Source organism: Aptenodytes patagonicus, chromosome 9, assembly GCF_965638725.1.
Source record: "Aptenodytes patagonicus chromosome 9, bAptPat1.pri.cur, whole genome shotgun sequence".
Lineage (NCBI taxonomy): Eukaryota > Metazoa > Chordata > Aves > Sphenisciformes > Spheniscidae > Aptenodytes > Aptenodytes patagonicus.
In genome coordinates this window covers 3,232,697-3,245,691 of record NC_134957.1, presented here as the reverse complement: position 1 = coordinate 3,245,691, position 12,995 = coordinate 3,232,697, and the positions used below count along the sequence as shown (strand labels likewise).

At 39.9% G+C, this 12,995-nt stretch overlaps 1 protein-coding gene across 1 annotated transcript in view; it reads right to left on the bottom strand.

The window, feature by feature from the left end:
• Window positions 1-5,803: 5,803 nt before the first annotated feature.
• Window positions 5,804-12,995, bottom strand: part of LOC143164408 (transmembrane 9 superfamily member 2-like) — a 33,550-nt gene continuing 26,358 nt past the window's right edge. The window contains exon 17 of the mRNA XM_076346959.1: window positions 5,804-6,426. Coding sequence (XP_076203074.1) covers window positions 6,359-6,426 — 68 coding nt within the window. The 3' untranslated portion in view covers window positions 5,804-6,358. The remainder of the gene's footprint in view (window positions 6,427-12,995) is intronic.

Here is a 12,995-nt window from a genome sequence, read left to right as displayed (position 1 = left end):
AGCATCTGCCGGATGAGCCGAGCCAAATGCAGCCACAGCTTCTGCACAGTTTGGGGAAGCCACTTTCTCTATGTGGTGTCACCTCTAAGGTAATTCATTGCAGCATTTCCCTGCAACCCCCCCAAAAATGCCCACATGTTACTCACATCAGTATTGCAGAAACCCCCACAAAGAAGAGGCAGGGCTGTTGCAGCCACGGTGGTCTCGGGATAGTGGTGGGAAAAGCTCTCTAGGCAGAGGGAGTGTCTTATTAAGCCAACTAAGACAGCCAGGACACCCGGCTGCAGGCTGCCCTCCCCAGCCCCGCTCCCCTGGCCAGGCTGCTGTGTCGGCTGCAGCCCTGCCCGAGGGCACCGGGTAGCGCAGGGTCCAACCACGGTGCCCAAAATGTATCTTTACTGTATATCTTTTTGCCTGCAGCCGTCATCCCTTGGGATGGGTGTTTTTGAGGTGCTGACATCACACCGGTAGCTCTGGCGCAGTCCGGGAGCATCGGCTCTTGATCCACCCACCAACCGTGCTACTGGGATTTCCTATATTGCCCTTCCCTGGGAGAAGTTACAGCCTCACTGAGAGCTCGGTTGCATATGTCTCTTCTCCATTAACGGTAGCTCAAGAGGGAGATGTATAAATATAATCCTCATCCTGTAGAGTCCAAAGGACTTTTGCCAGGGCTCCCATGCCTTTTCATCCACTGCAGAGCCTGTCAAGGAGCAGCACAGGAGGGAAACGAAACCAGAAAATATGGGAGGCACATGTGCACGTCTGATTAACCCAACTTTTTATGATACACAAAGCAGCTCAAGGGCCCTGTTCTCTCTGTCCCTGTAATAAATCTCCTGGTTTTACTGTTTTATGATGTCAAACATCTAAGAGTTTTCCCCGAGTTGCAAATAGAACATAAATTCCCTTGGGTAAACTCCACAGATGCTAATGTTATCTATAAAAATCCTGGCGCTAATAACTTCACAGAAAGTCTAAGGGCTTCCTGGTTTGTATGAACAAAGCTAATTAGTGTGTGTAGCCTGTAACTAAGAGGCATCTAGATTGGGAAGATAAAGTACCGTACTGTGAACTCCCTAACTGTAGTTACTTTGGGTAGCAAAATAGACCATGACCCTGACATGAAGTTTTGGGTACAGGCTTGCAGCATCCCAACAGAACATGAAAGACATCCCTCCTGCTTTTATCCCAGCGAAGTCAAAGACATCCCACCCAGGTGTAAAGAAACCGTACTAAGAAGGATCCACCGTGTCTCCAGGAGAGTTGCATCGCTGGTTATTTTCCTAGGGGAAAGCCTAGGCTGTTGTTAAGCCCTTTCCCACCTGCTCTTTGCCATAAAAAGTCCATTCTCCACAAGTGAATCACACTGCGGTCAGGTCATGACTTTGGCCTTAATGAAGAGGCTAGAACAGCTTGATCTCTTCTCATGTACGTGGACCCTCAGGGCTTGCTGCAAGGGCTGTGCCCTCTGGGACCCCCTCCTGGTCTCCGTCGCTGCGGGAGTGCGCTGGAGAGCTCTGGGAAATGGGGTCGGACCCTCTTTTTCACACTTCTCTAGCAGGAGCAGCTCTGCTCAGGGCAGAATGGTGTCCCTGGATGTGAAAGAGAAAGGGAAAATGAGGTCATGTAACCCAAAGCCTCCCGCACCGCCTTGAGTGCCTTTCTGGGCGCTCCCGGAGGAACTGCTGCGTCTGTGTCGCAGCTCAGGAGATTTTACAGCTTCATGTTACCAGGTTTGTGCATGGTATTTAATGCCTGTTAACAGTATGAAAACAGCACAGTTGCAGAAAAGGCAGTAGCCTTTAGTAGCATAATAGCAAATAACAAATGGCTAGTGCACACAGTCCATATTTAATAAAAATAGGAATATTGAAATAACTCCGCTCCATGACACAAGTTTAGCAGACACTGTTTTTAAGACTCATATCTAAGTTTAGTTGAATTAAACAAGCCATGGTTGCGGGTGAAGAGCACAGCAGCTTCATCTTTCTATTCTTAAGCCTGGAAACACCAGCAGCTGTTCTGTAGAAATGCAGTGATTTCATTCCTGCTTGCAAGTGAAAATGCAAAGTAACATGAGTGGTCAGAGAAAGAGTGACACCTCTGCTGACCTTTACTACTTTATTTCCATTAGCTTCGGTGGTGATACAGCTCATGGGAATGGAACTGGACATCTGAACATCTGGTGTAAGACCACGGAGGACAGATCTCCATCAGGAAATCACAGGTCTAAGAACCATCCTTTCCTTACAGTTTCTGACCAGCATGACCTAACCTTTCTCCATCCACTTCAGCAGCCATTTGCCTTGTCCCCAATTCTTACGATGCAAAATGCCTAATATTCCTTCTTTTATGTGTGATTTTCACAGCTGGACCTTCATGCCGTGATTGCTGTTAAAGGTCTCACCCACAGGTTCCAGAAAAGATCTCATGTCTACACTAGCATTTAACTGCAGGCGAAGTTTGGTTTAAATTTCCTCTCCCCCAGTCCTTTGCAACACATCTCCGTAAACATTCAAGCTATTGTCATGGAAGACTTAATTCTGAAACAAATTTTAAATGTGAACTTAGAATGTGTTACCAAATACAAAAGCACATTAAGCAGGCCATTGAAGTCAAGTTTATTGCTGTTCATCAAACATCCTTCCATCACAACTAATCATGAATACGCCACGTGTTCCCAGCTCCCCCACAGCAGCACCGTTTACAGTCCTCAAGGAGGTTTACGCAGGTATGGGCATGAATCCCATATACATACTGCACTTGACTCCCGCCCTCGCTGTACATCAGCATGGCCTTGTTCTGGCATCTACATTCGGGAATATAGATGAGGCTGTTATCTGTTCAACACTGTTCAAGCAAGTGGAATGAAATGTGCAACATCAGCACTGAAATCCCTCCTTCCTTTGAGGTTCTGTTATAACTTGTCAAGTTTTACTTAAAATTTGACAAACATGACATCCTACAAAGTCTGCTGGATTTGGGTGGTTATTACAAGAAGAGTCTTACACGGGAGATGCTTTACTTCGTCTGCTGCGAGTCCGTTACTGGGAGCATTGCAAAAATGCAGTGTAGATGCCTATACGCACACTTCAGGAAAGCTAAACAGCCTCATTTTTTTCTTTTTTAAAGAGGGCAGGAAGGCTTGAGTATCTGCAACAGAATAGGGAATGTTTTACTAAGCCCATTGTTCTAATAGGAGTAGATGAATAATGGTTATTTCTACGTGACAGCTATTACTCATAAGTTAATATAAAATGGGTTAGAGATTAGACACTAGTTACTGGTAATCTAAGTACTTAAAACATCCGCGTCCCCATACTGACCATTTCATCTTCAAAACCCATGGCTGATTCAACACAGAGCGGACAAGATCTTCACCCGTAGTTTAAGAACTCCCAAAGAACGCTGAGAGTCACTGGAAAATCACATTACTACAGCCCATTCTGTGCCCAATGAAATTAAAATCAAGAGGTTTGCCTACTACTTTCTGACTAGGGCTTACACCGCCTTTAAATTGATACATGCTCATAACAATTGGTATTTAGCTTACAGCCTGGTGGCTTTCTCCAGAAGTGCAAAGCCAAAAGTCAGCTTGCAGCTGCTTTTCCTTGGTCAAAAAAAGATGGCAGAAAATTCCAAGGGCTTATGTCCAGATTCTCTGCAAACAGCACAAATCTCGGATCTGGGACCAGCAAAAATATTTAGATGTAGAGGACTTAAAGAGATGAGACGGGTAGTCGTCTCTTAGGCAGGGGGAGTACAGCAGCAGCAGCAAATCTCACAGGTGTCCACAGATGGGAGAACGACAATGGACAAACTGTTTTAAAACATGCCACCACTCAGATATTGGTCAGTCAGGATACTGCCTGCCCCAGCTCATCCCTGCAGCATGTAAATAAAGAGCATCCTTAAAATTCACTTTAATTATACTCAAACATACAGGCCACGACAGACCATTACAGCAGAATCATTGCCTTTGCCATGACAGCATCCATCGATTTTGAAGAAATGAGACCAAAACTCAAGCCTTTTTCTGATTGTTTTAGATAAAATGTTGCAGAGCAACAGAGTGTGCCTCCACCACAAAGACTGTTTAATTATGAATTAGGTCAGATTTGCATGAATGGGGCCTATTACAAAAAACAAACCAAGTTCTCTGATGACAACTGCATGAGAACAACTGATTTTACTTTTATGCCTTTGGCTCTAGACTACGGGCAAGCTTCAGAAACTTGCTTAACTCAGTTTCTACTTTTTAGCTCACCAATAGTCACAGTAAAGCAGAGAAAGCACCGTAAATACAATTTCACAACTCTTTTTACTTTGCCTCTTGTGAAATGCATATTTATTAATCTGGCAAATTTTCCTGCTGGGAGTTTATGCCAATGGTAGCTCCAAATTCTCTCATGAATTCATTTCCCTTTGAACATGTAAAATTCAAAAGTCGCTTCAGCCAACAATTTTTTTTTTTGTTTAAAGTATCCAATAAAGCCCCCCCTCCCCAACTTTAAACATAAGATTTAATAGGAAGGACCTTTTTAAACAGAGCAGGACCCATTTCAGTATGAGCATGAAATCTTTAATAGAGTGAATGGTGCTCCTGAACCAGCAGATAACCGCAAGCTGATTTCTCTAACAGCAACCCTGTAGTTTCCCACCTCTGGGAGGGAACAGAAAAGAAATGGAGAGTGTTGTGGTAGGAGGAGAAAACAGTTGGGAGGCTGAGTTGCCATCACTTGAAACAATCTTTATTGTAGCCAGCTCCTCCTGGTACACTAACGCTTAGCTCTTTTTATTAAGTTGTCTAAAGCCTCCCTTTTATGCCACAGGCACTGTTCAAAAGATATAGCCTGGTACTCATCCCAGCTTACCCAGGTGATCTGTCCCACACTTAAGTAACCTGGAAGGAACAACTACACATAGAGGTGAGACTTGAAATCCTCATACCAAAGATTCCATTCAGGAAAGGCTATTAAACATTAACTACAATTTCCTGGTATTTGTATGACTATGAAAAGATACGAGTCATTTTGGGTCTTGTTAAATTGTGGGCTTAGACATTGAAAAGCAGCTTCCAGCAATGTTTCCATATGCCAGTTAATAAGCTTTGAGCATTTCGCCCATTAATCTGAGTGACATTCCCCTTATTCATCTCCAACGGGGTCAGTAACACGGCCATTTGAATTATCTGTCTGCGGTGACTCTGCTCATCTTCAAGTGCAATTCAAGACTTTGGGGAGCCTCTTTAAAACCTTGACATTCCTGAGAGAAGAATGCTTGCAATCTTGTAACTGAAGAGGCTATTAAGATCCTCATCTTATGTAATCCAGTATTTAAGCACAAGCTCTGCAGAGTGGGAAGAAAGGCTTCACCTTTAAGAATCACCCATTCCCAAGCCCACTAGATTCACAGCTAACTTCCCAACAAGCTGCAGAGTCTTCACAGGAGGAAGAACAATGAGATGTGTGTTTCAGAGGGCTAAAAGAAGGAAAAGGTTTTCGCTCTTTGATAGAAAGTAATGGTTTGCCCACCAAAAAATATTTTGGGGAAGGTCAGAGTAAGCGCACAGCTGAGGCACAGGTAGTGGCAGCAGCAGCTTCAGAAGCCCCTGTCCATCCTATGGCCATGGATTCAAGTGACCTACCGGTCCTTCTGCTTGCATAGACAATTTGCAGCCAAAGTCACAGCCAAACTGCTTATAAACAATATAAAACTCAAGAGGTATCAACTGGTCAAACTAATGTGATCTGTGTCCAAGTAGTAAAGGCTTAACTAACAAGAAAGGAAACAAGTCAGCTAGAGTTGTGCAGTTTTATTTGAACAAAAACCAGTGTCGATATTTTTAATAAAGTCTACATTACACTAAATGCATGTACATTTGTAAGAAGATATCTAGTTGTAAAGAAGGTGCAGGATAATATGTACAATCATAGTTAAGTTAAAAAAATTCACATTTTACATAGATTTACTTGACAGTCCTATGCTTTCATGGTATATAAATGGTAACCAAAAGAGGTAACAAAAAAACCAAAGAAAATCACAAGGAATTTCAGCTGGAGGACTGTATAATGCACTCATTTTTCAAATAAACTAGCTCACAGAATTTTTATTTGCCCTAAATCAAATTTTTTGATATAATTTTTAGAATTATTAAAATTACAATATTCAATGAGTATACTGATGTAAACATTTTTCCAATGGTGCCATTTCCTTCCATAAAAATCTGTATTTTATACTGTAGTCCGCTCTTCAGCTTTTACAAATCAGAATAATTACACAGGATGTTTTTCAATACATGGTAAAAATTATCAAACAGCAAGGGAGATATGTTCAAAAGACACTTTGAAGCTTTTCAGTCCACTTTCACAACACTGTAAATCTTACTTACAAACCAGAAGCAGGCAAAAAATCCAATAGTCCCTAAAATGAGAAAGTGAAAATGGTTAGTTTATCTTCCAGTTTGCTTTGAGAGAAAAATCTAACAAGTACTTCCCAGCAGGACAGAACATAACATTGTAATCCACCTAACTATCCAGAATAACAGCACTTGTTAAGTTTAACAACACACATTCATCCCTAGGCTAAGTTACTGATTTAGATAAAAGATGACTTTTAGGACCAGGCTGCTTGATGTACATTTAAACCACTGAAGGTGATGCTACTATCACCACTAGCAGGCACAGAGCGCCATTTAAGAAACTGACTTTTATACGCACACAAAGTCAACACCTACCTGGGTTTTTCAGGTCTACCACAGTTCACAGCCACCTACAAATTATGACACAAAACAAGGCCGTGGGAAAAATCACCTGGCCCCATTTTCTGTTCATCGTGCTCTGTTTATACTCAAGAACAGGCAACTTCTTACTCTGTATATCCTGTAACTTCCTTTTGCTGAAGCAATGCTCTGAGTGCTATAGCGGTTGGGAGCAAGCATCAAATTAAACTAGCAGCGACACAAACCAAAACACGTAATTTTGTGTAACACATATTCAAGCTGCGGATTTTCTTGTCACAGGTCACTATAGATAATAAAAACATACACTAGTTTGGGCAACTGAACAAATTCATGAACGAAGAAATCCAAAGGCTATTAATTACAGAGACACCATTTCAAGTGTTAAAAAAGCCCGTGAGCCACAGCTGATGGGAGGCTGGGAGAAAGTACCAGTACATGCTTGCCCTGTTCTCATACCCCTTCCTGGGCGTACTGCTGTTAGGGTGCTTGGGTAGCAGACCTGTGGTCTGGTTTGGCCTTCCTTGATTTCTTACCAATCCAGTTCTTTAGTCCTCCAACCCAACAGTAGGAGGAAAAAAAACCCACAACTACCTTCTGGAGGGACTTTGGGCCACATGTCAAGTCCCATGGCTCGAGTTAGCACAGTGCAGAGTAAGATGATGGAGAGAGGAGATGACACTGAATGAGATTAGTCTATACCAATTTTCTATTTTTAAGCTGAAGAACAAGTCTGTAATTTGCACCCCACAGTCACTATTATGGGGCAACTGCAAAGACATTGTCCATCACGTTTATTTTTAAATTATTTTAAGACCTTAGTATGCAAGGAGACATTGAGTACCATAAAATTAATTAAGTCTTAAGCCTCTAAGGGAAGCGATGCATTGTTCCTCATGCTTTTACCTAGAGGTAAACTGCCACACAGATGTTAAGCCTCACCAGCTAGGAAAAGGGAAGGTCTCAGTTTCAGCTGAATTCACTCTCAAAGACACAGCTACGTGCCAGCCCTGTGACAGACAGCCCTTACCAGCTACGCTATAGGCACTTGTAAGATCATGCACTCAGCTCCTCCAGTTTTACATTCAACCTTTTCTCCTTGTACAGCCCATGTTTAACATCAGCTCCAACTTTTTGCACTATTTCATTGTGACTGGTTTACTAACTAGGAGGTTCTTTCTTAAGCGCTTGTCTTTTCTACATTCATTACATTTCTGTCTTTCAGACCACACCTACGCATTTGCTAAGTGAGGAACCTGCCTTTGGATGCTTATTATCTATATGCCAATTCTTGTATTCTTTGTGCTACCATGTATATTTGCAGTTAAAGGCTTTTTAACAGCCTACTATTATATGCCACAGATTACCCTTTCCCTCCAAGTTTGCAGTTATCATCCTCTGAAACAGTAGGAGACGGCAGATTTACTGCTGTTGATAGGAGATCAGACACCAACCACAGAAGGAATTTAATTCCTTTGTAGGCTTGACATCACTAAGGCTTTGCAGTTTATGGTCAATTCTCACTCCTTCCTACTGTGTCCAAGACTCCAATATCAGCATTGTTACTCTATGCCTTACTCTCATGTTTTTTTCCTAATAATGGTTCTCAGCATCTGCTTTCTAGGTTTTTTTTTTATAATATAGCCCACTTTGAGCCTTTTATGGCTTTGAAAGCAATGTTTCTTCCAAATGTTTAACATATGAGATCTTAAAAAAATCTGTCTGCTTTTCTAGAACAAAATTGTAATATCATAACAAAAATGTATAACTAACACAAGAATGAGATTTTCCACACAGTTTTCTGAGCATGCCATAACTTAATATGAGAACACACTAAATCCATGGTATTTTCTTCCAATCCTTGTCACTCTGAATCTTTCTGATACACAGCTTTCTATAAAACATGGCCTCATTCATAGCAGAATCTGAAGACTTCATACTGTGAACAAGCATTTTATCTATAAACAGATTTTCACAGGTTTCAGTAACACTGATTTTCAGCTTCCCTCCTAAAAAAAGTCTGTTTAGCAAATCAAAGACCAAGTACCCCCTGCTCCTTTTTTAAACTTTATCAGAAATTTTGCCAATGTAGTGGAACTAGAGTAAGACTATGTTTCCTAACACAAGCAGTAAGTGGTAATGTTTGTCAGACACCAGATTTGAACCATGAACTTATAAGCTCAGGAGATAAAGGCTAGACTCATGACCAAGATACAGCCTTATGTAGTCAGTACCTTCCCTCGTCAGCAGTTTCCTTCTGTTGTCACCTCCACATCGATAATTAGGGCTTACCAGTACTGTAGTTTCTTCTTCCCTCCCATGAACGAATGTATCCTACAAATTCCAGATGTGGATAGCTCTATGGACCGGAAACTTCAAAAACAGCATCAAACTAAGGACCCCAAAAGTACCTCTCCTAAACAGTATACTTGACATGCAAAGATCAGAATGGTTTAAAGGTGCTGTCAGAATCACAACTAGGTTGAAAATCTACCTCAAGAATCCAACTGCAGATTTAGAAGTGAGAATCAGATCACAGCAAATCAACTAGGCTCGTTTGGTTTTTGTTTTTTTTTTTTTTTTAAAGTAACATGGGCCAAACACTCAGACTATGAACTTCCAAAAGCTCAGGTCAGCACAAAGTTGCATTGATATTACAAAATCAGTATTAATAGACAAAAATGAATGTAAGTTAAGGAAACATTATTTATAACCCGCTTTACCTACAGGATTGCTTATGGTACTGCAGCAAAAAGCTTAACTTTTTTTTTGAAGAATGTAAGCAGTACAGTGCCTGGTTCCACTGAGATTCAGTGTTTCTTCCACCTCAGACCTGGGGGTGCTTGTGATTCCATGAACCGCTAAGAGGTCGACAAAAGGTAATTCAGTCAAAAAGCTCCCAATTTTCTATACAGGAGTAAATACCCCAATCAGAAAGGGATCTGCAAATGAATAATGATTGTGGAAGAGTAACTCTGAACTAGTTTGGCTTGTTTGAAAATTTTAGCTAGAATATGTTTTCTACATTTTAGCCCATTTCACAAGTTTGCTACTTGTTCCAAATTTTAACACTTTATAAAGAAAAGCATCAACATACTGGATCTTTAGGCCAGTTCTGACTAGTATAACAGGTTCTCAGATTCCCCTTTTAACTTCTTTGACTAAGGCCAATCTTAAAATACAGATAAGTGCACGATTAGTTTCCTACAACTATAGCTCTACCCAGTAAAATTGCCATTATTAGTTGCGCTAGCTAAAATACAACCTTGCCATCTCAAGTAGCATGGCTTGAAATATATTTTCTCAAAAAGCCTACTCAGCTTTTCAATCTTGAGCATTTTCTAAGCACATCTTGCACCAAAATTAGAATCATCATCAATCACATTACTTAAAATGTGCCTCTCATTAGAATAGTAGGACTATTTAGGTAAGCTTTAGATAAGACCACTCTAGGATCTTGCTTGTATTTGTTTCTTTCAAAACACATTCAAACCAAAACCAAAGTTTTAAAGCACTATCAACAAGGAGCATACCTCTTCAGCTTACTGCTTCAGTGACAGACATCAATGAACACAACGTGACAGAAAACATACCCAAAGGTGTTTTTTTTTTTTTAAGCCATTAAAAAAATTCTAACAGTAAGTACTTAAAAAAACCCCAAACCCCCAAACAAACAAAAAAACCCCCACTAGTTGAAAGAGTTGAGACCTCCAAAATTATTTTCTGATTGGTCTAAACTCCTTTCCATTGTAAGGTTTTTACAGCTTTCATATGCACAACTCTGTCAAACGACACAGCACAAAGATACCAAGCCTGACACCAATTCCTCCGATGAGCCTGTAAAATCTGTTTGTTTGTTTTAATCTAATATTACAAATTAGTTTTGTGGCTAATGTTTATTTTAACCAATCCTAACCACTCACCAGATTAAATTAAATGAAAAAGCATCTGAACAACATACATTTAAGAACTTACTTTTGCGTGGTAGACCTTTATTTTTCCCCCAAGTGGGTGACCTTCATATTTTAAGATTCTGCCTTTCTAAATAACCCCTACTAGTCTAGGAAACCGATGCCATCCTAGTGCACTGCAGTGCACTGTACATCACTGATCATCCTAGGGAGGTACAGCTGAAAGATCATTTTTGCGGGAGCTATTTAAAAATTCAAGAACCCAGTTGTGAAGATGTCTCAAGTCATTTCTCCAGCCAAGAAGCAAAATGTGTCCAATACACCCATTTATACTTACTAGGGAGACACTGACACCTCAGCTGTTTTTTGATCTTTTTGTCCTCCGGTTTATATACTGCTGAATACTCTGGTCTGCAATATATATACTACCACTCAGCAACAGTTTTCTTATACACAGAGAGAAGATCTTATACACAGAAAGCTAGCATCTAGCTGGGTAAGGGAAAGTTATTAGTAAACTAGTTTAAATTCAAAATTAAAAACAAGGATTATTGCACAGAATAATGCCAAAATACATTAAGCAGACTGTTCTGCTCTATTCGTTTCTTCTAGCTTTATTGTTTAATGAAGAAAAAAGATTCAAAGCACGAACAGATTGTAAGAAAGCAAACAGAAAAGCACTCTGCACTTGGCTGATACTTCTTATGTACCTTAAAAGCTCTCTGTATCATACTGGTTTCAATCACCGCACAGTGGTGGGTGCTTCAGAATCTCGGATTCTAAACACAATCTACCCAGAAGATCAAAACTCAATTTTGAAAATAGCATTAACGCACAAGTGAAAATGATGTTCAAAAATAGAGGTCACTGTAAAGCAACATGCTTTGACTATGTTCAGCATTTTTTTGTCTCCTAGTATAAAATGCATGTAATCATGTAGCTATCCCCATTCAACCACACTTATTATTTCATGGAAGATTAGCCGCACTCTGTACATTAAAATAAAATTGTCTTGTTTGGGTGTGCACATTAATTGTTAGATTTCACCAGTCAGATTATATTATTGTCAGTTTTGCCATACAAGCATTCAGTTCCTATTTACTTATTCATTATGATATCTTTTGTAATGTCCACAGTAACACAACACACCGCCACGTAGGAGGTATTAACACTGCCCTTTATATTTCTGTCACAGTTGCTGAGACCTAAGAGGCAAGAATAGAGAAAACCAAAATACCTAGTGCTAACTTAAGTGAACAGATCAAGGTACCATTTTGGGAACATACATACAGGAAGAACACTATTAATGCAAACAGTGTATAAAGTTACGTTAGCAAACTCCCTCAGCTCCATAAACTTCTGGAGGACTGAACCCTTATTTTCCAAAGCAAGCGCTATTAAGGAATATTTTACAAAACAAAGCAAAGTTAGGCATCTTCTGCTTGAGTCATCTATCTAGAATAGCTTACATTTCAGCCCCCCCCCCCCAAAAAAAAAATCAATCGTCAAACTAAATATGGGAAAGAAATTTATCACAGCATTTTACATTAGCAAGGATTTATTACACACTCTATATACATATTATACCCATTACCCTTCTAGTGACTAGCTATGCTATTTAATGTAAAAAAAAAAAAAAAAGGGACCATGTAGCAGCCTCCCTCATGAACTATAAATGCAGCATAGCCATCACTATTGTGGTTCTATTTAAAAGAAAAAAGACACTGCAAAAGTAACAGCAGCACAGTTTATTATTGCACTTTTGGGGCCTCACTGGCCTCCACATTAAGAACTCCAGGATCAGCACATCTGAAGCTTTTAATACCATTTCAGCAGCTGCCATGACAATTTCAATTATCATTCTATATATGAAAGGGATATTTTTAATTCTACCAATTTGCATCTTGTAAGTGAAATTGAAATTGGCAGAATAGTAACTAACCTATGCTAAAACCCAGACACATATTAACATACTGCTTTAGTTTAAAAGTAATTAAAACATTTTAGACTATAGTTTGGGGGTTTTTTAAATATATATAGAGATATAGATTATAGAGGACATCTGGAGGTTGTCTGTTTCTCCAGGATTTAAGCAGGGGTTTAACTGGCAATACTCCATCTTCTATGTTTGCCTTTTAGTAATTAAAAATTAGAAGAATTAAATCCTCCTCTTCCCCCCCCCCCACTTCTTTTTAAAACTTTTTTTGACTTTCTTTTGGAGAGACACAGGTCTAAATAACAAACAACAATAAAAATCTAGCAATAAGTGCCAGTTAATGTTATAATTTCTACAGAGTAATGCTTTGTTCAAAACACATACAGTAATTTTCTTCAGTGTTTTA